Genomic DNA, 22,900 nt, shown 5'->3' on the forward strand with positions numbered 1-22,900 from the left:
ACCCATTCCACAACGAATTCTCTACCGATTTTTACGAACTTAATTTCAAATGAAAGATACAGTAATGCCATTGACTGCTGCTGAATTTCATTCGGTTCTGACTCTTGCTTCCGGAGTTACAGGGGTGTTAGTAAGGATACACTGGAATTTCCCATATAAATCGGTACAATCGTAATACCTCAGAGGCTAAAAACTATTGAAATGGTCACCAAATTACTTCTAATCGTAGATCTAGATCACTGATTGCCAATCAAACATTCTTTGAATATATTGTCCACTATCGACGATTCCGGAAGTCCGGAATTCCGGGCATATTCCACAATTAAAGTCACATCGGTTCATCGGTGATGACTGAACCGATTTTCTCAAACCAAGTCTCAAATGGAAGGCAAAATATGCAGTTGAGTATTGCGTAGCCGCCCCTTCCCCCCCCCTCCCCACCTTGCCCTTACACCTCCCTCCTTCATCACTCCCCTCTTCTTGGATCACCCTCACGCCCAGATTTCCTTCATCCACCCCGTATACCGAAATAAGATGAAGGATTTCTGACGCATCCTCCACACCCACTCTACTAAACCCCCATTCCCTACACGTTCAAACGCATTCCACCAACCTTTGCAAATTATAATCACATGAAGATAACATTGAACTCATGCTTATTAAGCTAATTAAATATTATTCTTTTGCCTTTCTTATATAGAAAGGTTATGCAATTGCTCCAAAAACCGACTTTCTAACCGAGGCCCGGAGGGCCGAGTCTCATATAACATTCGACTCAGTTCGCCGAGATCGCAAAATATCTGTGTGTATGTATGTGTGTATGTATGTATGTATGTATGTGTGTATGTGTATGTGTGTGTATGTGCGGATTTGTTAACAAAATGTCCACATCGGTTACTCGGAGATGGCTGAACCGATTTTTACAAACTAAGATTCAAATGAAAGGTATAATATTCCCATAGGTTGCTATTGAATTTCATTTTCAACCGACATCTTGTTCCGAATTACGAGTTGAAGAGTATGGTTACAAAGAAAAATTTGTTGATTTTTCCAAATCGGTTTCTCGGAATTTTCTGAACCGATTTTGACAAACTTAATTTTAAATGAAAGGTCCATCAGCTAAACACAACTGTTGAATTTGTAGATCTAGGTCCCCAACAGTCATTCAAAGTCTCTTTGGCCACACTGGCCACCATCGACGGATCCGGAAGCATCCAAAGTCAGAATAACGGTTATATTGGTTTCTCGAAAATGGCTAGATTTGCTCAACTTAGTCTCAAATGAAAGGTGTTGCGTCCCCAGAAACTGATATTAAATTCCATCTCCATCCGACTTCCAGCACCGGAGTTACGGGTTGTGGAGGTCGATCACATAGAAAACTCCGATTCAAACCGATACCGCGATGAATGCAAAAAGGTGCTCTTATATATACTTACCAAGTGTAATAAGAATGAAAGACATTTCCATAAAGTTATATTGTACGAACCAGCTATTAAATCATAGTTTGGAGAAATGAGAAAGGCACAATTGCACCTCTAGGTGGATTAAAACAGGTTTTTACAATATGGCTTAAGTTGGACGTCTCCACTAGAAAGTAGAATGTATCTAAGTTTTCCAAAAATCACATGATTTGGCACTTTGCTCGTATGCGAAGCGGAACACCCCGTTATTGACAACTGGAACGGTCAATGGGTACTTGAATAATGCCCCCAAAACCATCTACTTCTACTTCGAAAGATATTCTGGAGCGATACCAGGCTAAGGAGGACACTTTCTTGCCAAAGAATCATAGTCCCAAGATTGTATTAGAATTGTTGCCAACTGAGAAATACTCTGCCACTATAAAGCAGGTACACCGGAAGGATTCTAAGGAAGTGAAATCGGAACCATAAATGAGAACTTGGATTTCCACACAAACACAAGTTGACCCAGCCGTTGTGTAAGAGATCGTGAGCAGTGATCCTTTCATGCCCAACGTTTTCCTAGCTCATACACGATTCTAAAACTTTCCCTCAAGAAGGCTGAGGTCAAGAAACACGAAAACATATTATGATCAAGATATGGTTTTCTCTCGCAGTGCTAGAAGCTGCTCAATTGCTACCGTCCGATGTTCAATACAGCCCTCCTAGAACATTTAGAACAGTCTAATTAAATGAAGAAAATGACCGATTACAATCTAAATTGACAGTTTTCAATAATATTGTGAGACAAAATTTTAATTTTCACCGTTTATTGAAAATGTCTCTGGCAGCCCTGCTGTACTGGAGTTCAATCAGATTAATTACAACAACTACGGTTCTACGAATAGTACTTACAGCTGATAGTGCTCAAATAGTCCCAGTTATTAACATCGCCTGTGTTTGTGCGAAAACATTGCCTAAACTAAAAGTTTTAAATTGTTTACAAACAACATGCGCATGAAGGGGTGCAGCTGCAGAGGAAGGTACAGTATTTGTATGTGGCTATGAAGTTGAATAAAACAAACATGGGAAAAGTTTAATAATATGTTTTATTTTATGGCCTGAAAGTTCGGAAAACGTTCAGAATGGGTGTATTTTGACAAACCTTTTCGTGTGATGCAATTTGTTTCCGTACACCCTTTACAATAACATATCTAGCGTGAAAGTATCGAGTCCGATTCGCCTCTGCATGGTTGCGTTGTTAGATGTTACGAAGAAATATTTAACGAGCATTTCACGTTCGTGGAAATATGAATCCTACTTATGTTTATTTAACTATTATCAACAAAAATTTATTGCCTTTTCGATGGAATGGGAGTTCTCACAATGGAATTTCAGTTCAAAGAAACAAATTCATGCCAAATATTTTCCATCTTCAGAGCCTCTTCGGCTCGTTATAAGGCAATTAATTTCCTCGGCTGGATACCTCACAGAGATTCCTCTTTCTGTCAGCGATCCTTTCCTCCCAATTTCGGCAATAGATGTCTGTCGGAATTAATTATTCAACAACTAGAACGATGATTGCCGGTGTTTAGCACCAAGTAAATCCGGTTGTTTTGTTTTATGTTTGCCTGAAGTTTAATTAAAATTTTCGCTTGTCCCTTCGGGATGAGCACAAACCACGGTAAGGTACTCACCGGGTGCTTCGAAGGTAAATTAATTCTGTGCACTGTTTCTGGGAAACTGATTTTTCGTTTGAAATTCGAGGAATGCAAAATGCCAGTTAGAAATTTTGCTGAATTTCTTCACAATACCATTTAAAGTAGAATTTTATTCTCTTTAAGAGAACGCCTAATCGAGAGTGCGTAGCTGAAGAAGTTCGTGGCGGGCATACCCGATCAGAAACACATATCAAAAATAACTCGCTCTGTAACTTATTATAATTTTCTGTTATTTTAACTACTAACGAAACCAATTTTATAACACAGTATGCTACGACAATTGCATTCTGTTATAATCTTGTTATTTCATTTTAATAGGGTAGCCTCTCTATTGTTGTAGTTGTACAATTGTCTCAAGAATTGGATTAATTGATGTTTTCGCAAATATAGTCTTATTAATCATTAAAACATGTAGCACGATAATAAATTAACCTTATATCATCTCGAATTCCTTTATTGGAAATAAATACTTTAAACAGGCTTTACTTGTTCAAACTTTGAGTGGTGTCGAATTCCAATGTCATGTCATGTCATGTCATTCAATGAAATAGCTTAAAATGTTTGTATTTTACCTATTATATTGACTATATATTTAACCTTTCATTAACAGAGGTTTAACGACTGTTTCGATGCTGTCGAGTTAATTAATTTTCGATCCATACCTAGCTGTAGAAACTTCAAAGAAAAACTTCGAAACACATCTTCAATATAAGCTAACTCATGACGATTGTCGTGCTTGATACTGCTCGTACCAGAATATTTTCAATTCAAACAGCGATAGCGGGTCATGTTCCATAAGTCGACAAATTGTGAAAACTCTCCTGGGATCAATTTATTCAAAGCTTCGTAAATTGTTCTTTGAAGTTGTTTGAAGCTACTTTCGAAGAAATCAACTTGCGTTTTGTAACATTTTTTCGCTACCCTTCGAACCTTGGCGTTTTTCTTTAACTGTTTCATTGTTTAGAATGTCACGATAGGTTACACCATGGTACTGTACAGGCACGTAGCCAGAGGGGGGGGGGGGGGCTAGGGGGCTAAAGCCCCTCCCGAAATTTTTCAAAAATAAATTTAAAAAACCGGCGACTTTTAACAAAATTTGTTGCTCATTTGGTTTGAACAAATTATTGAGTAAAAGTTGAAGAAGGCTGAGAACGATTGAGCCGAGAAGAAAATTTTTGTTTCGCGTCATTTTAACGAAATACCATTTTTATTGACGCTTCATTTCATTGTTACGAGGAATTCGTTCCGTACTAATACACTGTTAATCCGTAAATCCGTGATAGGGTGAAGTGCCTATTTTCATCATACTAAGGAGGGCGCCTCACTGATTCATTAATTACTCGGCCTACAAACAATGGAATGCGTACAAATTGGCATCGACAGCTTTGCTTCGTTATTAAGTACCAAGATAATAACATACATGCGCTGAAAACAATGAAATTCTCGTGTTTGAACGCAACGAAAACACGAATCGAGTGCCCCTATTGTTGCGCTACCATTTGACTCAATGCGATAAACAAAGATGGCAGACACTGCTCTAACCAACGGCTTCAAATGGGTAGCGTGATAATAGAAACATAGCGATAATGGGCTCATCACCCTATCTGCAACAAACGTGCAAAAGAAAATTCTTTTAAAAGTGGACCGGGCGAAAAGTGGTAAAACAATCACGAAGAGGGACTAAAATGTTGGGACTGATTGAATCTATAAGCCAATAAGTTGGGATAAGAGTTTCGATTTCATGTCTTCAGTATGTGACAGTCTTTCGTTCGTCATAGAATAAAATGAGAGAGATAATCTTAAATAAGAGAGAAAAGAGAAGAAAAAATCAACCAATCGAAATCGACTCAAGATCACTCTTCTATCTTAACTATACACTCAACCCGAGCTCTTTCCGAATTGCGTTCTGATCTTCTCATTTCGTCTTCGTTGCGTTAGGTACAACAACTTTAATTGAAACTTTTTCCCAAATAGTGGTAAAACAAACATGTAATCAGACAAACATTACAACTTTCTTCAAGAAATCATACATCTCTTCCAATCTTGATGATGATTGAAAAAAAAAATCAAGAGCTAATAATTTTTATTCATAAACAAACCTATTACTGAACAGATTAGTGTACACATATTTGTTTAATGAATTGACAAAAAGTTTTGCAAAAGTTTCACAGGAAACGGATAATTTGCTGTAATTTAAAAACAGACAACTCCAAAAGAAAGGCTCTTCGGCAAATTAGATGCAAGTGCAATGTGTTCTCTTCCATGTGTCGGAAGCAAGTGATGCTGAAATTATTATCTATGTTTATAGTTTCTAGTTATTTTGGTGGTGTCATCAATGTTATATTTACCAAATTTTACGTAAATTAGAAGCATTGACTAATCAGTGCTAAGTAATTTTCTTTCGATTAGTGAATAAATTCTGAGCAGTTTCGCTCAGTAGATTAAATTCTGGGTAGTTTCCATTAGTAGATTAAATCATTGAAATATATATTTGACATTGTCCAAAAACCCACGAATTCCGAAATAAAACCTTCATATGTTCAAATATAATATTTACTTAATCTAGGTAATCTTCTCAAGTTACAGCGGTTTTGCAAGATTGTTAAAAGTCAATAGAGCTAAGGTATTCTTGCTTTGTAGTGAAATCACGCACTTTACATTTTGACTTTTACTATAGTTTCAGGGATCCAGGAAAATCAGTCTACGATATTTTTAATTCGTAAGTACAATGATATAAAAAGTACCTAAAAAGAATCTACTTAAATAGATAAAAAGATAGTTATTCTGAGTTGCCTGATAATTTGGTCGAATATAGTCTTTAACCCATTCCCTATGAGAGCCAAATGAAAAAAAACATGTGTTTTCTCAGGATTGTTTTAATTACGACATGATCAGTATTATTTAAATTGAAAATTTCATAAAGTCGAGTTAACGCAAACTTCGGATGAAGTCACAGAACTAGTAATAGTAGAAAGACGCCTGATCATAAAAATAGGAGTTGAACCTATTTTATACATCGCCTTCAAATCGCCTGCCTTATCAAAAGATTTGAAGCAAATTTGGACATTCACTTTGTTCGGACATTCTTTGCAACGGTAAACTTTGATTTAACACTGATATATTCCTATCCATGGGGATAACCTTGACGTTGGTTTCGTTCTCCTGATGTTTTCACTAAGAAATTTTCATAATTACGTTCAGTTTCCAGTGATTATTTCAAGTCATCAAAATAAATACAATTATGAAATAATTTTTAAGCCCCTCCCGAAGCAAAATCCTGGCTACGGGCCTGGTACTGTATCTTCATTAATTTATTTAGGCATTACTTTAGCTTGTGAACATTTTTCGAAGAGCTTGCAATCAACTGAAATTAAAATTGTTCATTGTGGATAAATATTTATATATGCCACACAAACAGCGCTCACATAAGCTCATATTCTCATTATTTATTCCTTACAGTTCACCCCTCATGCACGAGCGGATTCCCAAGGAGCAACAGGAGCACAAAACGTATCCGCAGCAATTGTTGTACGGAAATTGTCGAGCTGAACTCGGTACACCTCACATAAATTCGAATATTTACCGTACCAAAATAGCATCCTTAAATACTATATTTCACTCGTCGGCCTTTTCGTTTGTGTACAGGCTCAAACGTTTGGGAGTAGGTCTTATAGGGGCTTGACTTTCCGGTTCAAGTATTATGCCACAGGAACGAATATTAGACCGAGTTTTACCAGGTAAGTGAAAGCTCGGTAAACCCCGTCTAGCAACTGGCCATGTATAGAGTTTTAGACATGCTTGGCTGATCATAATGATTTTTCTCACATGAATATCATAAATATTCGACCTTAATGCTCAGATGATAGGAAAGAAAATCGATTTTTTCACATACCCACACACACGCATGGGATACTCTGATTTTAGTCGGAAAAGTGGCATGTGGAATGTGGTAAAATAAGCATAATTCAATATTATACTGTTGAGAGTTGTGGGCGAGAAGTTGAAGATAAAATTTGTTTCTTAGAAATACTACTGAGTAGGTAGCTTCAGTTGGTGAATGTTGGTGCAATTTGTTTTTGTTTTTTACCCAAAGAAACTGATTCCATAGCTACGTTACGTATAGCTTTTATACTTTGTAAGCAAGTATATCTAATTTCTGCATTAACTTTTAATGGTTTTCTTCGAGTTATTTAAGGTTGTTCTACGATGATGCATATATTTTTGACGTCATTCCTGGTCGAACAAAACAGCGTAACAAAAAGTAAAGTGCTAATCGTTGTATGCTCAAGCCTCAACCAGAAGTCGTAGGACTAGCCCTCTGAATATTTTATATTGCATGAATCATCTGCTACATCTGTTAAAACAGAAGGCGAAAATTTCCCAAATGGATTGCAGTGCTAAGGTTTTTTTCTATTCTATCGGCTGAGATTTCCTTTGCTGGACTTTTGTTGGGTGGGAGTTCGTTGATACTCTCGGCAGAAGGAAATTCAGTGAAGTTTTGTCTGAGCGAGCTTCGATCATCAGATTTTGCCGTGCGCGGTTGAAATATTTCAGCCAAGAAATGATCCACTGTGTTCAAATTCCTATATTGTAGGACGCAATTGAAAACAGAAGCGTGTAGGTCTAACTCTTCTCAGGGTGGAGTTATGTCATCTTTGTTACGGTGCCTGGTTGCGGGCCGCTTGTTGAGGAAACTCTATGAGCTTGGATTTTCGAATTGGCTGGGATGGTCGATGATTATCAAATACAAATTACAGATTTTTATTATTGTGACTTAATACAACAAACATTAAGAGCTGCCGAACAATAGCATCGACATACTAAATTATTATAGATTAATCCAAAAAAGTATCAATTCTTGATTTTACCAAAAAAGCGAATAATCAGACCTCGAATCTTGTTATTCTTGGCCTCTCAATAATGTGTAAAAATCAGATCAAATACTATGTCAAATACGCTGGAATCATATTGGATTCCAAACTGAACTGGTTTGCTCTTTTGGGATAACTTGGAGTCTAAAACTTAATACAACTAATGAATTTTCATGATAATTATACGTCCTGGATTTCTGGAACAGAAATCATGTTGATCTTGCTATCAGTCATAGTAATAGTATTGAACGTTTTTGTTTTTCACTTCACATGCGTTGATCCTATTCGGAAGAGAACACATGGTAGGTTGTGCAAGTGTGGTCTTTGAGTGAAGTACTAGGCGCTTCCACTTTGTTTCAATTGTAAGGAAAAGCTGGATAGTTTGTGTAGTGTTACAAAGGTAAATTTAAATCAACAAACCGATTGATCGACTTCGTGCAACCTGAATGCCTAGCGCTGTGAAAACATAGGTTTTGCAATCGTACTAGTTCACATTTATGCCCCTCGATGGTATGTTAGACATTCGAACCACACTAAAAGTAAGAATCTGATGGATAATTTAATTGCTTACAACTTGGTTAACAAGTAATAATCGATCTGAAATCATCCGGAAAAATTGTTTAAAAATTTAACTAAGTAATGTATGACTTAGTTTCCCACGAGGCTTAGTCGTAGAGAAAATAATTTCGACAAATCAATTTTTTTCAATAAGGTTCGTTCAAGAATGGATACATTAGTCATCCTCGAGAACAAGCGAAGAAATATTAAAGAAGACATGCAAGATTGAAAAAGATTTGCCTCCTGCAAAAGTGCATTAATATCGTAAAAGTATGGTCAACACACATCTTTGTCTGCTTATTCCGAAGATATCAATGGTACCCTAGGAGTTCCCGCTGTTCAAGTTTTACATTTGACACATTCTTTCGTGACGTTTACAACGATTTGACGAATCTTCATTCGACGAATATGTTATTACTTTATCAAATGAACGTCTACATCAAAACTTATTACAGATTCGGATACTATACAAAATTTCACGAAAAATTCAATCAACACAAACTGACTAGAATTTGACTATTTGACTTTTATTGAAATGCACTGAAAGTTTTAATTTGTGACGTGTTGTAACGTCACGCTACGTTACAACAATCTTCTTCCAGTATATTCAGTTTTTGTTGATTGAATCTTTCGTGAAATTTTATCTACTTTCTGAATCTGTAATAATTTTTGATGTAGGCGTTCATTTGATAAAGTTATAACATATTTGCCGAATGAAGATTTGTCAAATCGTTGTAACTGGAAATTGATGTCCAATCCAGTAGGGTTCGTCTGTCACGTAACTTAGATATCTCACTGTTAAGATTTTAAATAACTTTTCCGGATGATTTTATTTCGATTTTTAGTTGTCGTTGGTCTATGGGACACGATGTCTCTTTCGATCCTTCATCGCTTTTGACTGTTTGTTTCTGTCGGCTTTTTTGCATTTTGTCCTTCTGTTTTTTTACTTTTTCTCTCCACACCTTTACACTTTGTATGGATTTGCCAAATCTAGCCGATTGTGTTTCTTACCGCTAGATCTAATCGGTTTTTTTTTATTTCAGGCGATCTTAAATATTCTTTGAAACTTTTTCAAGTCTACCGTCTGGTTTAAGCCATAACATGATTTTTTATGTTGTGCTAACTCAATCTAATATTGTTCCAGGAAGTATGCATAAACCTTATCGTCACCCTTGCTATTTTGCCATCCAAAGTTAGTTTTTTGACACGAACCGAAACTTTCAAGTACTTGAATATTCGAATCATTTCCTCAGTCCAGAAAATTGGGGCTGTAGAGTGAGGTTATCGCAAATTTTATCCCTTAGTTTTCTTATTTTATGTGTACTTTCAATAAGTAGAATTTAGAAGATGCATGGTGGCTGCAAACAACATTTTGAGGTAGGTACTTTATGATACGGTTCAAGTAAACGCATCTTCTTTTGGAAATATTTTTTGTCCAAGAAATTGATCATGGTGCGTTATAGAAAACTAATTTTCAAACGAATATAAATAGCGTCAGACCCAAACATAAGAAGGATAGCGATAGGTTAATGTCATTATTTAATAATTTTTAACAGGTAATGTACAATTTTATCTTGGTATTGTTGATCGTGTGAATATATTTTTATGTATTATATTTTTTACATTTTAACGACATTCAATTAGCTATAGATTACTGGGTAGGGAAAGTTATGAAAATTAGAGCCATAGTACTCAAGTAAGAGCAAGGATGTGAAGTAAACAGATCGGAAAACTAGAAGTGGTAGGGTCATTTGAACAGGCTTAATATCGTATGCGCTTAACTTTTGTCTTCTGCTAATAAGGGTCGAGCTTAGTCAGCATAACTACGAATCACCCGAGTTCACTAGCATGTGTCCTAGTGTAGACAGACATGTCCATCTTTACCGTGACAACCGACTATGTATTATTACAGGATGTGGTAGACTGGCATATGCACATTTTTAATAATCTTTCTATGTTCGCTGTAAAGATGACAAATATAGTTATTGACCGATATAAGCAAATCGAGATTCGTTCACCTTAAAATAAATTATCTTCTACATGAATCTAAAATCACAGTATAAAACCATTTTCAAATATTTTTGAAAGCACAATTCGATTTCACGAATATTTCTATTTTTTCAGGTCGATGTTTTGATATATCTTTTGTTTTTTTGACATAATTTTTATTGGTTTTAGCGTGTTGAACACAACAACTGTTACGGCATAATTAATTCTAAGGGGATTAGTCGGGGAAATTATTTTTTAGAAGAATGCGTTGTATTATGTTTTAAAACTTCTTTGGGCACACGAAACCAAGCGACCATAAGCATTAAGCCACTGCACAATATTGGCTGTACATTTTCACTAGTGTTGCATTAAAACTCCATGCAACATTTACAATGCAATCAAGTTCTATATTAGCTTTGTAAAAGTATACATACACAGCCTAAATGTTGCATTATCGCTAGATATATATACCTATATAAGGCTGATATAACGCATACATGCTTCAAGCATCTTTAAACCATGTATGCTGTACATGTGCATTTGGTGTTATTATATAGCAATTATAAAACAGATATAATACTAATGTTATGCAAGGCAAGGTAAAGTGCTTCCATTCGAGACTTACTGAAGGTAAACATACATATCGTGTGAGAGCCGAGTTCCGTCAAGGTTAAAATATGCATTACAACGCATTAGAAGGGATTCAGTTACAGTTATAATCAGTATTTCAATATTCCTCCGGTTTGCTTATCATACCGAAAAGGAAAAAATAAAGAAGCGTTGCACAATATTGTGGAAAATGCCAGCCAATTAATGTTTTCTAGTAGAATGAGTAGCACGATATATGGTTTTCAAATGTGACATTTGTGCATTGGTGCTATTTAATTGCATTGGTAATATAGAACACAAGTTGTCAATATCTGCGCAACATTAGCACAATATTTCGCCTTTTCTGGATTTACATCAGCATTATATCAGAATATAGCGCTAAACAGCTGTTTTAGGCTGCCCTATAGTAAGATCTGTAGCAGATCTACGGTTTCGAGATCATGTAATTATGACGGTAAAAAACTGTTTTTGAGCATTTATTTTAGTATTCTTCACATTAAGTGTAGGGGAGACCGGGGTTAGTTGGCGGTGTTTTCAGTTTTCATTTTTTACCGCCTTGATTTTGGTACATCTTGCAAAATAGAACACCTTGCATGAAAAAGTAGACTGTTGGCAACATCTCTGAATTTTATTAAAATGTTTGTTACGTTGTCTTCAATTCTAGAGACAAAAATATGTGACGCGGAAAAGCCGCCAACTTACCCCAGCCTCGGGGTATGTTGACGATATTCATGGGTTTAGTTGGCGGACTGCCAGAAAATAAGCAATTCAATGGAAATTCAATTAAATATATGGTCCATACGAAATGTGCCGATTGTCTTTTCAATAAAACTGTAAAGTATTCGACACTTTTCATTATATTTCAGTCTTAATACCCCGTCATTTTGACTTCGATGCGTACTCCTTTCAAAAGCAAATTTTCGAAATTCGTCAGGCGATTGGCTGAAATAATTATCCCCTGCATTGACAAGAGACGCAAGAAAAAGTTTCTCTTATTTTGGAGTGAATTCCAGAAATAAAAATATATGATGACTATTTTTGCACTATAAATAGTACCGCCAACTTGCCCCGTGTGCGTTACCGCCAACTTACCCCAACCACATATTTTATAAAAAAGGATTTAAAAAAATTACTTTCGGGTATGAATAGTTATAATATCTATACGGATGCTGAAAGCTCTTTTCATTCACTATCGAAAAATATAATCGTTCGGGAAATAGATTGAAAACCACCTTAAATAACACAAAATGTTTAAAATTAAGAAAATTGACAAAGTATGGTCAAAAACACAATATCGCCCACAGCTTCCATAAAACATACTGTTTTGCAACAAAAACATATTGGATAAAGCGTTTCACATTACTTGAGGTACACATCGAGAGACAGCGCTTTATGTCTACTAGAAACGGAGAAAAGCGGGTTCCGCCAACTTACCCCAACCGCCAACTAGCCCCGGGCTCCGCTACTTGAGAACGCGACTTTGTATAAAAAAATCTAATTACATCATTCAATTCAGCACTCCAATGTACACCATTAATAGCCACTTATTTTGTTTATTTTGGTTTAATTTTCAATCCCACGGGGTGGTTATTTTTCATTTGTTAAGACAAAAAATCTTGAAAAACTCATTAAAACCGAACCTGAGATGCTAAATACAAACGTAAAAATAATATGCGGTTCCAGCGCACTCAAATTGTTTTATCGGGAAGAGCTCTATTGACTACGTTTTGGTTTTATATATGACTTGACTTGATAAATTCTACAAAAATGGACGCGTAACGAAAAATGTTTAGGATTTGAACGCTTATAATGCAGCTAATTTACGCTTCCCTAAATTTTGGCACATATCGCTTGGAAATATTCCCAAGAAAATATTTGAATCGCTAAAATTATAGATTACTTGAAATTTTAATGTAATATCTCGATTATATCTATGTTTAGCATGATATATTTGAAGTGCGATATACTTAAAACAAAAACAGTGATGAGGTAATGAGCCTATTTTCGCCATGTTTCTATTATTTCCCTCCATTTGAAGCCGTTGGTTAGAGCGGCGTCTGCCATCTTTGTTCAACGAATTGATTTAAATGTTTTACGGTCGCGTTTGTCGGTGACCGAGATACATGTCTGACAAATAAAACACGCGACGTAATGTATATAATAACGAATTAAAATTTATTAAAAATTAAAGACCAACCGCATTGCACGCGGTCTCGTACTAACTGACAGGATTCGACATTGATTGATTCACATACTGAGTCACTGGAACGGATTTCCGCTCAAGCAAGCCCGGTTGATGAGATCCTGATTGTTGGTGATTTCAATTTCTCCGGATTAAAATGGCGCTCTGCTTCTGACGGATTTATGTTCGCTGATCCCGAAATGTCATCTTTTCATGCTGGTATCACCAGTTTGCTTGACTGCTACAGTCTAAATCTGCTGCGCCAAACGAATAATGTGGTGAACGAGAACAACAGAATCCTTGATCTCTGTTTTTCGAGCAAATCTGACTACGCGCCAAAAGTTACCGCAGCACCGTTCCCCCTGGTAAAGACTGTTAGACACCACCCTCCCCTGCATATATTGCTTGAAGCCATTCGAGTGAAGCATGACTGCAATGCTTCTGACACCGTCAGCTATAATTTTAGAAAAGCCAACTATAATAGCATTATTGACTTCCTGTCGAATATCCACTGGACTGAAATTCTCGACAATGATGATGTCAACGTTGCAGTGCAGACCTTCTCCAATGTTATGAGCTATGCTATCGATCGCTATGTACCCAAAAGAAGTGGCCTTCAATCTAAGCACCCAGCGTGGCACACTGCCGAGCTGAGACGGTTAAAAGCGACTAAAAGAGCCGCTCTGAAGAAGTACTCCAAGTTTGGGGGCTACGTGCTGCGACATCACTACGTTCATGTTAACCAAGTCTATAAAAAGACATCGAAGCGTTGCCATGCCGATTACTTGCGAAACGTGCAACGTAAGTTGAAGTCCGAACCTAAAACATTCTGGAAGCATGTAAACGAGCAAAGAAAGGAATCCGGGTTGCCTTCAACGATGAGCTATGGAGGACGTATGAGCTCTAGTTTACAGGAGATCTGCCAACTATTCTCTGAAAAGTTCGCGAGTGTTTTCTCCAACGAGAAGTTGACACCGACCCAGGCTTCACGCGCGGCTCTCAATATACCTCAATCATACCAGTCTTTGAACTCTATCAATATCGACAATAATATGGTACAACTGGCGGTTAGGAAAATGAAGGCTTCAACCTCGGCAGGCCCAGATGGTATACCAACTATTATTCTAAAAAAATGCTCTGCCGGTCTAATTGAACCTCTTTGTCATCTGTTTCAATTGTCGCTAACAACCGGAGTATTTCCCGAACTCTGGAAATCCTCCTTCATGTTTCCAGTTCACAAAAAAGGTGATAAAAAGGTAGTTGACAACTACCGTGGTATTACAACGCTAAGCGCAGTTCCTAAGCTGTTTGAAATGGCTGTGTTGGAACCCATCTCCAGCCACTGCAAACAGTATATCTCCGAGACTCAGCATGGATTTATGCCGAAACGTTCAACATCTACGAATCTTCTGTCGTTCACAACATATGTTACAGATGCTATGTCGGACGGCCTTCAAACTGACGTTATCTACACGGACCTTTCAGCTGCTTTTGACAAGATAAATCACGCTATTGCAGTGGCAAAATTGGATAGACTCGGCTTTGGTACTAATATTCTCCGTTGGATGCAATCGTATCTCAGTGATCGTCGTCTAGCAGTCAAGATAGGTGATTGTGTATCCGAAGAGTTCTGTGCTTCATCTGGTATTCCGCAAGGCAGCCATCTCGGTCCATTGATTTTTCTTCTGTATTTCAACGACGTTAACTTTTGTTTAGAAGGACCACGGTTGTCTTTCGCCGACGACCTCAAGTTATACCATAGAATCCGGAATACTCATGATGCAGCTTTCCTTCAACGCCAACTGGAAACCTTTGCGGAATGGTGCGAGATTAACCGAATGACCCTAAACCCCAAGAAATGTACGGTCATTACGTTCTCGAGGAAAAAAACGCCAATTCGATTCGATTACTGTCTAGCTGAATCCACAATTGACAGAGCGAATTGCGTCAAAGATCTCGGAGTTTTTCTCGATGAACAACTGACGTTTAAACAGCATATCAGCTATATTGTCGCAAAGGCATCACGCTGTTTGGGGTTCATAATGAGAATATCTAAGCACTTTTCAGATATTTACTGCTTGAAATCTCTCTACTGCTCACTCGTTCGATCAACTCTGGAATATTGTTCAGTTGTGTGGAACCCTCATTATCTCAACGGCGTCCATCGAATTGAGGCAGTACAGCGCAGATTTGTTCGGTTTGCCCTTCGTCGATTGCCTTGGAGCAACCCTCACCAGCTGCCAAGTTATGAAAGCCGGGGTTTGCTTATTGGACTCGATACATTGCAAGTGCGACGGGATCTATTCCGTGCTATGACGATTTCGGATATTTTGCAAGATCGAATTGACTGCCCCGAGCTTCTCAGTGCGATAAACATGAACGTTCGCCCTCGCGCCCTTCGCAATAATTTATTCCTCCGATTACCTCTTCGCCGGACTAACTATGGAGTGAACGGTGCCATCATTGGTTTGCAGCGGACTTTCAACAGAGTTTCATCCGAGTTCGATCTTCACATTCCACGTAGCAGATTACAATTTGACTTTTTAAATAGATTAAGAAATTATCATTAGGACCACACTGTGTCTGTTGATATTAATTATAAAATAAAATGTGTTTCCGCTGTTCTCGCATCGACGGGTGACAGCTGCACTGCCACCAGTGAGCTCAGCGGTAGTGTTGGTGAGTAGTTGGTAGGGATGTCCATTTCTCCCCAACAAAATGGTTGCGCAACAACAGGGCACTCGATACGAGTTTTCGATCTGCTCAAACACGAGCACCGTTTACAGCGCATATGTTTTATTATCTTGGTTCTTAAGAACGAAGCCAAGCCAATTTGTACGCAGTCCATCAATTGTAGGTCGAGTAATTATTGAATTAGTGAGGCACCTTCTTTAATATAGTGAAAATAGGCATTTTATCCTAATCCTGATATCAATAATTAACATGTTTCCATTAGGGACCGTTCAGAAACCACGTAGACCGAAATTTGAGAATTTTTAACCCCCCCTCCCCCCTAGTAGACCTTAGTAGACTTTTACCAACCCCCCCCCTCCACCACAAGTCTACGTAGACTTTTATTTTTTTTTATTCGCGGGAAATGTGTAATTAGCAAGAAGCACATTATAATGTTCAATTAAAAATTAGCGTTCAGATTTATTTCAAGCTTTTTAAATATTAAAGAAAGGTGTTTCACATTGGTTTTTTGTCTATGATTGATCAAATCAATTAGTACTAATTCAAGGTGCTTTCCAACGTTTGTGTACTTCTTTCGTTCAACGTTCGGAATAGTTCTTTTCAAGGTTAGTCACTCAAATATATGTAAAAAGATATATTGCTATAACTATCTTAAATTTTGGCCGAAGTGTGCGAACAATGCAGAATTGCTAAACACTTTTTGAGCCTTACGGGTGCATTCAAAATTGTTAAATTATAAGAAACATTTACGAAATAATACTGTCGATGTGTACTATCATCTAGACTAAAATAATAAACCAAACATGTACACAAATTTCACTTTTCGTGGACAAATTTCAATATATAAACGTAAAATTTAACGGGTGTTTAAAGATTTTGAAATCAGTGTAAATGATTGCAAGAGAAACTGATTAACTTGAGTAAACACTTTGTTGTAGAAGTTTAACTACACTACTGCTTTAACCACCGAAATCAATAAATAAAAAATAAAATTAATCCACTTATTGTTAAAAATCGGGTGTTTTGTTGTTACAATGCTTAACTTTGACCATTTTTTACGTTTTTAAGATTCATGCATTTAATGGTCCATGCATGTCTGCTAACTAGTGATGTCTCAGATGATTTCACAGTCAAAATCTTCCGTCGAGAGGAATTTTGGGCGATCGTCTTTGGAACTGTCATTTTGTATTATTCCTAGATCAAAACTATATCGAAATATACGCAAGAAACAACACTGTGTGAGGTTGTCCAAAAAAAATCGTGGGTTCTGGGTTGAGTGGTCGCTTAACGAGTAGTTACCTCAATAGTGTACTAGCTTTGAAGTGTCTGCATAAATACTGAATAGACCGATATTTTGAATACAACTCTCTTTAAATCCCATTTATAATTAGTAATACGAGAATAACAAAAAATAAAAGTCTACGTAGACTTTTTCAAAGTCCCCTCCTCCCCCCTCGTAGACAAACGTAGACTTTTGCCAGACCCCCCCGTCCCCCTTATGAGTCTACGTGGTTTATGAACGGCCCCTTAATAGTTTAACAATATAATCAACCAAATCCGAAATAGACAGATTTCGAAAAATTTCGTAATTACTTTCAACTTTCGGGTTTGTATGGATTGAAGAAAAATGGCAATTAAAATCATTTCTTATTTTGAAATGTTTCCATGTTAATCTAGTTAAAATAGCGAGTTAAATTTCTGCTATTTGTGTGTTGACTCCGTTATGCGCAGTTTGTTAGAACTTTTTTTTTGTTTATTTTGACGTATTTCAGTATGGTGTGCATCTTGGTTAGTTTGCTCTCTGGTCTGCGTCTTGAATCAAAAGCAAAAAGCCTTAGTATTAACAAAAAAAATCATTACTCCTGTGACAGCAGCAGTAAGTGACAGTCACAGCGACAGTGACAGTCATAGTGACAGTGACATTATGTGTAAGGAGAATATGGGCTTAATAAACAAATGCACCTTCTTCGACTAGGTATATTTTATACTGTTTATTCATTGTGAACACATGTTTCGTATTCCACGAATCAAACTTAATTAACTTCACTTACCTTCGGAGGAACGATGAGAAATGTTTCAATTTTATGATCTGCCAGGTATGACTCTCGGCTTGCACCACTGCCCGGTTCCACTTCAAATTTGTCACCCAGGTAATCTAGAGTAGATTTCGTGATGTGAACTCGTCTGTGAATTATAGCGGAATCGGAGCATTAAGAAAAATTTCACTTTACAATGCAGCCTAAGTGACGCCTGATGCCCCGCTTGTTCAGAAATTAAAATGGCTTTGGCTCGCTTATAGAAAAGAAAATGTCTATTCTTACCCGGCAACGCCTCCGCTCTCCATGTGATTTGCCAGGGTAACGTCATCGCTCCACACATCAAACTGCCACTTGCGAAGACCCAGAACGCCGCACAGCACATTACCGGTGTGAATGCCAATCCGCATATCGACGTTGAATCCCGTTGCCTCTCGGACTAGCCTGCAGCCGGAAAGAATTAAATTTTTGTTACAGTAGATTAGTGCTGGGAAATATTCTTCTCAAAAAAATGAAATGTTTAGTTTTTCTATTTGCAGTAAAATGTTGTTTGTCCATTATCAACTTGTTGCTGTAATTTTAAATATACTTTGCTTGATTTACATTGAGTTTACTGATTATGACTAATTTATAGTTGTTCACGAAAAAGTGTGGATACCTAAAAACATATAGATCGCTTGAAATATTCAACCAAAAAATGAACTATTTCTCACAGATATTAACGTATGTTTATTCTGTCTTAAAATATACAATCCGGTAGTATATAAAATCACTTTTAAAAACAGCGTCCAAAGTAGTTCGTGTTGGAAAATTTATTTTGTGCAGCCCAAACGAAAATCAGGCATATCTAATTAGAATTGAAGCTTGACTAATCTGCAAGTTCTGTTCACAGTGTTTCAAAATCGTTTAATACTCGATTGCCAACAGCTACAAATATTTGGTCTGGTAGGTCACCTGCAACAGTGGATGAACCAGTAAAAACTTCGTACTAACAGGAAGCTACCCCAGAATATTCACCGGGAAATTTGTGGCGGTGGTTGTATGGGCGTCAACCCCAAAACCTTCTCTTGGCTACGCCGTTGCTTGGAGTTATTTATTTCGCTTCTCATTTTCCGATATGTTTCAGATCGATCCGATGTTCATAAGTTAGAAAAATTGCAGTCAGAAGGTTCGCACAAATGAACATTTTTGCACTGATAAGTTATCAAGTTCCTTCCAGACAACTTGGAAGTGTTCGGTTATTATTTCTAGCGGTTGTAGATACAAAAAAGAAATACAAAATTCGTTTTATCGAAATACTGTTTGGCTTATTTCAATGGATTATTACTATATTGAACAATAAATAGGCGGCAAAGAGTAATCCACAAACAACAAGCCATAGCTTTTAAAGTATTCAAAATAGATATTTGAAGTCTTCAGTAAAGTTATTCGCAAAAGTAAGAGCTACAAATTTGCTGAAGACATCATTTCGATATAATCACTTTCAAGAAAATTTGTGAAAATATCTCACTTATAGGGGGATTAATCAGCAAAAGCGCAATACCAAAAGAAAGGGCATATTGCCTCCATTATATCAGAGAAGAGAAGGGCCACTTAAAATCAAAACTTCTCACAATTCTTTTTAAAATCACTAGCGGCACGTGGTGTCGAAGCCCTGCAAAATACACTGTTAATCAACACATTAGTTCAAAATTATACGACGTTACTGGTATAAAATATCTAGCAAATTCATCCCCGATAATCCGACAAGTGGTCAGAATATGTTCTACCAAATAAAAATTGTCATGCAATAATTAACCCATCTTTCAAACATTGGCTGCGTTTTTGGGTTGCAAACGGATATTTTACTTTAAAAATTAACCTATCTTTTTCCATCGAAAACGAAAGTTTTAATGTTGAAGTATGTAAGCATACATTTACGCTTAAATATCGAAACTTTTGATTGCACAGTTAATTCTTAGCGCACTGCTCAAGAAAAAGTTTCAATGGATATCTTCCCAATGGTTATTGTGTGTCCTTTCTTTTGAGAACCACCAATCAAGGACATTAAATTTAAACACAAACATCATTTTGTTAGCCAGCCATTTTCCTTTTCCAGGATTCGATATAAGTTTTTTGGTATTTATAAAAGTGGTGGAAATTAGTTTATTTTCAATATTTAATATTTTTATTTTTCATTCGAGATAGTGATATACTGAGTTGGTGCTGATGCTGATATTTGGCTGCGAAAAACCAAAAAAATCCAACTCGGAATCAGTTGTTTCATTTGCGATAAAATTTCGCCAAAAACCAGTCAAAACTACAGAGTGTTCTACTAAAATTTCCAAAAAATCTATAAAAAATTAAAATATTTCCAAAAGTCTGTGGAAATCGGTGAAATTTTCATGAAAATGTTAAAAATCTGTCTTCTGAAAAAAGTAGGTTTGACCAAACATCAGGCAATCTATGAGACGTTTGTTTGACAACTCAGTGGAGGGTTTTGTAACAAGTTTGTTTTGCTTTACTCCTGCAAACACAAACATCTTTCATTAGTTCCGATTCGTTTGATGTTGGATCGAATCAACGGTTTTGTCGGACGTTGTGCCCAGCAAAGCGGAGTAACGTCAGAAGAAACAATCAAGAAATAATCATCTGATCCAACACGTCTCATGGATTACCTAATTGTTAAATAAATCTGTGACATTAAAGAAATTTTTTTTGAATGTGCAACCCTGGCTGGGGCTTGTATTGACATTAGGATGCGAGATGTGACAAACTTGTATTCAGCAAATCAAATGAAGCCTATGGGTGCTTACAGAGTGGCGGCGAGAAGCTAAGCTGGGGCTAGCGCTGGCATTAGAATGCGAAAAACCTGCTTGCTGCAAACCAAAGGGATGATGTCAAAGTGAAAGCCGAGCGGATCTGCACCGGCTACCTGCTTTTACACTGACAGGTTCCATTTGATATGCTGCAAGCAGGTTTATGGGCTCTCGCATCCTACTGGCAGTACCACCCAAGTAACCCATAAGCATTATAACGTAGCCTAATATCTGCTTTAGATCCACATATAATGCTGTCTTGAAGAGCCGTGAAGCCTGATATTATGCTGGTATTATGCCAGAAAAGGAGAAATATAGTGCTATTACTATGCATAGATTGACAGCTCGTTTCTGCAGTACTAATGCTATTAGCATTAGCTTCAGTTGGCTGTCATTGTCCGCCATGGTTTTAAAATCATTTCTTATGTTTCGTTTCGGTATGATGAGCAAAAGCGAAAAATTTTAAAATAAAATGTTCTGTTTAAAACCGTAATTGACTCTCTTGTAATGTATTGTAATGAATATCCTTAATGTGTTTTCGTTCTCACATGATATGAATGTTTCACGAAAATTACCTTTAGTATGTCTCGAACTGAGGTACTTTGCCTCGTCCTTCACGGTAAGTTCGCTGCGTTTGCACCCTAGACTATATTGCATATGTTCGATTGAAATGAAATATGCCTAATATAATCTTCAAGAAGAGTTGCATAACAAATAAACCCATAGCATAACAATAGCATTATATCGGCTTTTTATTTGCTTTATAATGGCACTAAATGCACTTGTAAAGCTTACATGCTTTAAAGATCCTTGAAGCATGTACGCGTTATATCAGCTTTATATACGCATAGAGCCAGTGATAATGCTATATGTCGGTTGCGCTATTATGCATTATTGATGCTAATATAGAGCTTTATTGCATTGTTAATGCTGTAATGGAGTTTCAATGCAACATTAGTGCAAATGTGTAGCCAATATAGTGCAATGGCTTAATGCTTATGGTTACTTGGGCAGCACATACACAGTTTCTCGCCGCCACTCTGTAAGCGGCCTATCACAGTAAACGCAAGAAATCCGCGCAGATCCGCTCGGCATTCATTAGGTTTGTTTCAATACACGGTTCTTGCTCCTAGTTGCTCCGTAGCAAACAGGAACAAAAAAACTTGCTAATTTTTAATTCGGTTTGCTACTAGATGTAGAAAAGGAGAAGAAGTACTTCCAGTTTCTCCTGGTACTGTAACAAACCTATTTTGACATCAATCCTTTAATTTGCTGCAAGCAAGTTTCTCAAATTTCGCATCGTAATGTCAGTGCTAGCTCCAGCTATTATTTTACCTGTCGTGTTAAAAAAAAATCTGTACTAAACTGTACTTTTTTACAAAAATATGTTATCCGTATCGTACAGAATTTGTACCAAAAATACTCGAAAAATCTGTACCTTTCTAGATAAATATGTACTTCTGGCATCGCTGCTACACACTTTTCAGATCTTCGTACCGAGAAGCTATTATTAATCAGTTACTCAACAGCCAAGTTAAAGATTTTTTCTAATATAAATTTAAAAATAGTTAAACTGTTAGAGAAAACAACTGTTGTTAAGACCGACGATGGCGAGATTGTATACGTTCATTGGGTTATTAAGCCATATGCTGTTTTCGATTTTTTCCGATGCAGCTGACGTTTTATCGAACCTTTTTTTATTTTTTTGTTCGAAAAATTACAAATATTTTTTTACAAAATTGAATTATCACGACAAAATCTTCCATTGGATTCCCTTATATGTGCTAAGTGCTCTTGTGACCTTAAGTACTCACATTAGCTGTCACTGCATTGGATTGGAATTCAGAAAAAAAGTATACTTCTTCAGCTTAATTATCAGAAGTAATATTCATGACATATGGAAAAATCCACCACCCATGCGGAAGTTCACGTTCCACTAGTTAGAAAGAGGACTCCGCAATCATGTGCTGCTTAGCAAAGGTACCTTACGAGTTACTCTTCAATATGCAAAATTAATAAAAGCGGACCAGGTAATCAGAGAA

At 36.9% G+C, this 22,900-nt stretch overlaps 1 protein-coding gene across 16 annotated transcripts in view; it reads right to left on the reverse strand.

Moving 5' to 3' along the window:
• LOC131692299 (adenylate cyclase type 2) overlaps positions 1 to 22,900 on the reverse strand; it is a 213,286-nt gene that overhangs the window by 62,263 nt on the left and 128,123 nt on the right. For all 16 annotated transcript variants that reach the window (XM_058979271.1, XM_058979272.1, XM_058979270.1 and 13 more), the window contains 2 exons: positions 18,346 to 18,504; positions 18,076 to 18,208 (listed from right to left, as the gene is read on the reverse strand). In XM_058979271.1, the coding sequence (XP_058835254.1) occupies positions 18,076 to 18,208; positions 18,346 to 18,504 (292 nt within the window). The remainder of the gene's footprint in view (positions 1 to 18,075; positions 18,209 to 18,345; positions 18,505 to 22,900) is intronic.

Source organism: Topomyia yanbarensis, chromosome 3, assembly GCF_030247195.1.
Source record: "Topomyia yanbarensis strain Yona2022 chromosome 3, ASM3024719v1, whole genome shotgun sequence".
NCBI classification, from domain to species: Eukaryota; Metazoa; Arthropoda; class Insecta; order Diptera; family Culicidae; genus Topomyia; species Topomyia yanbarensis.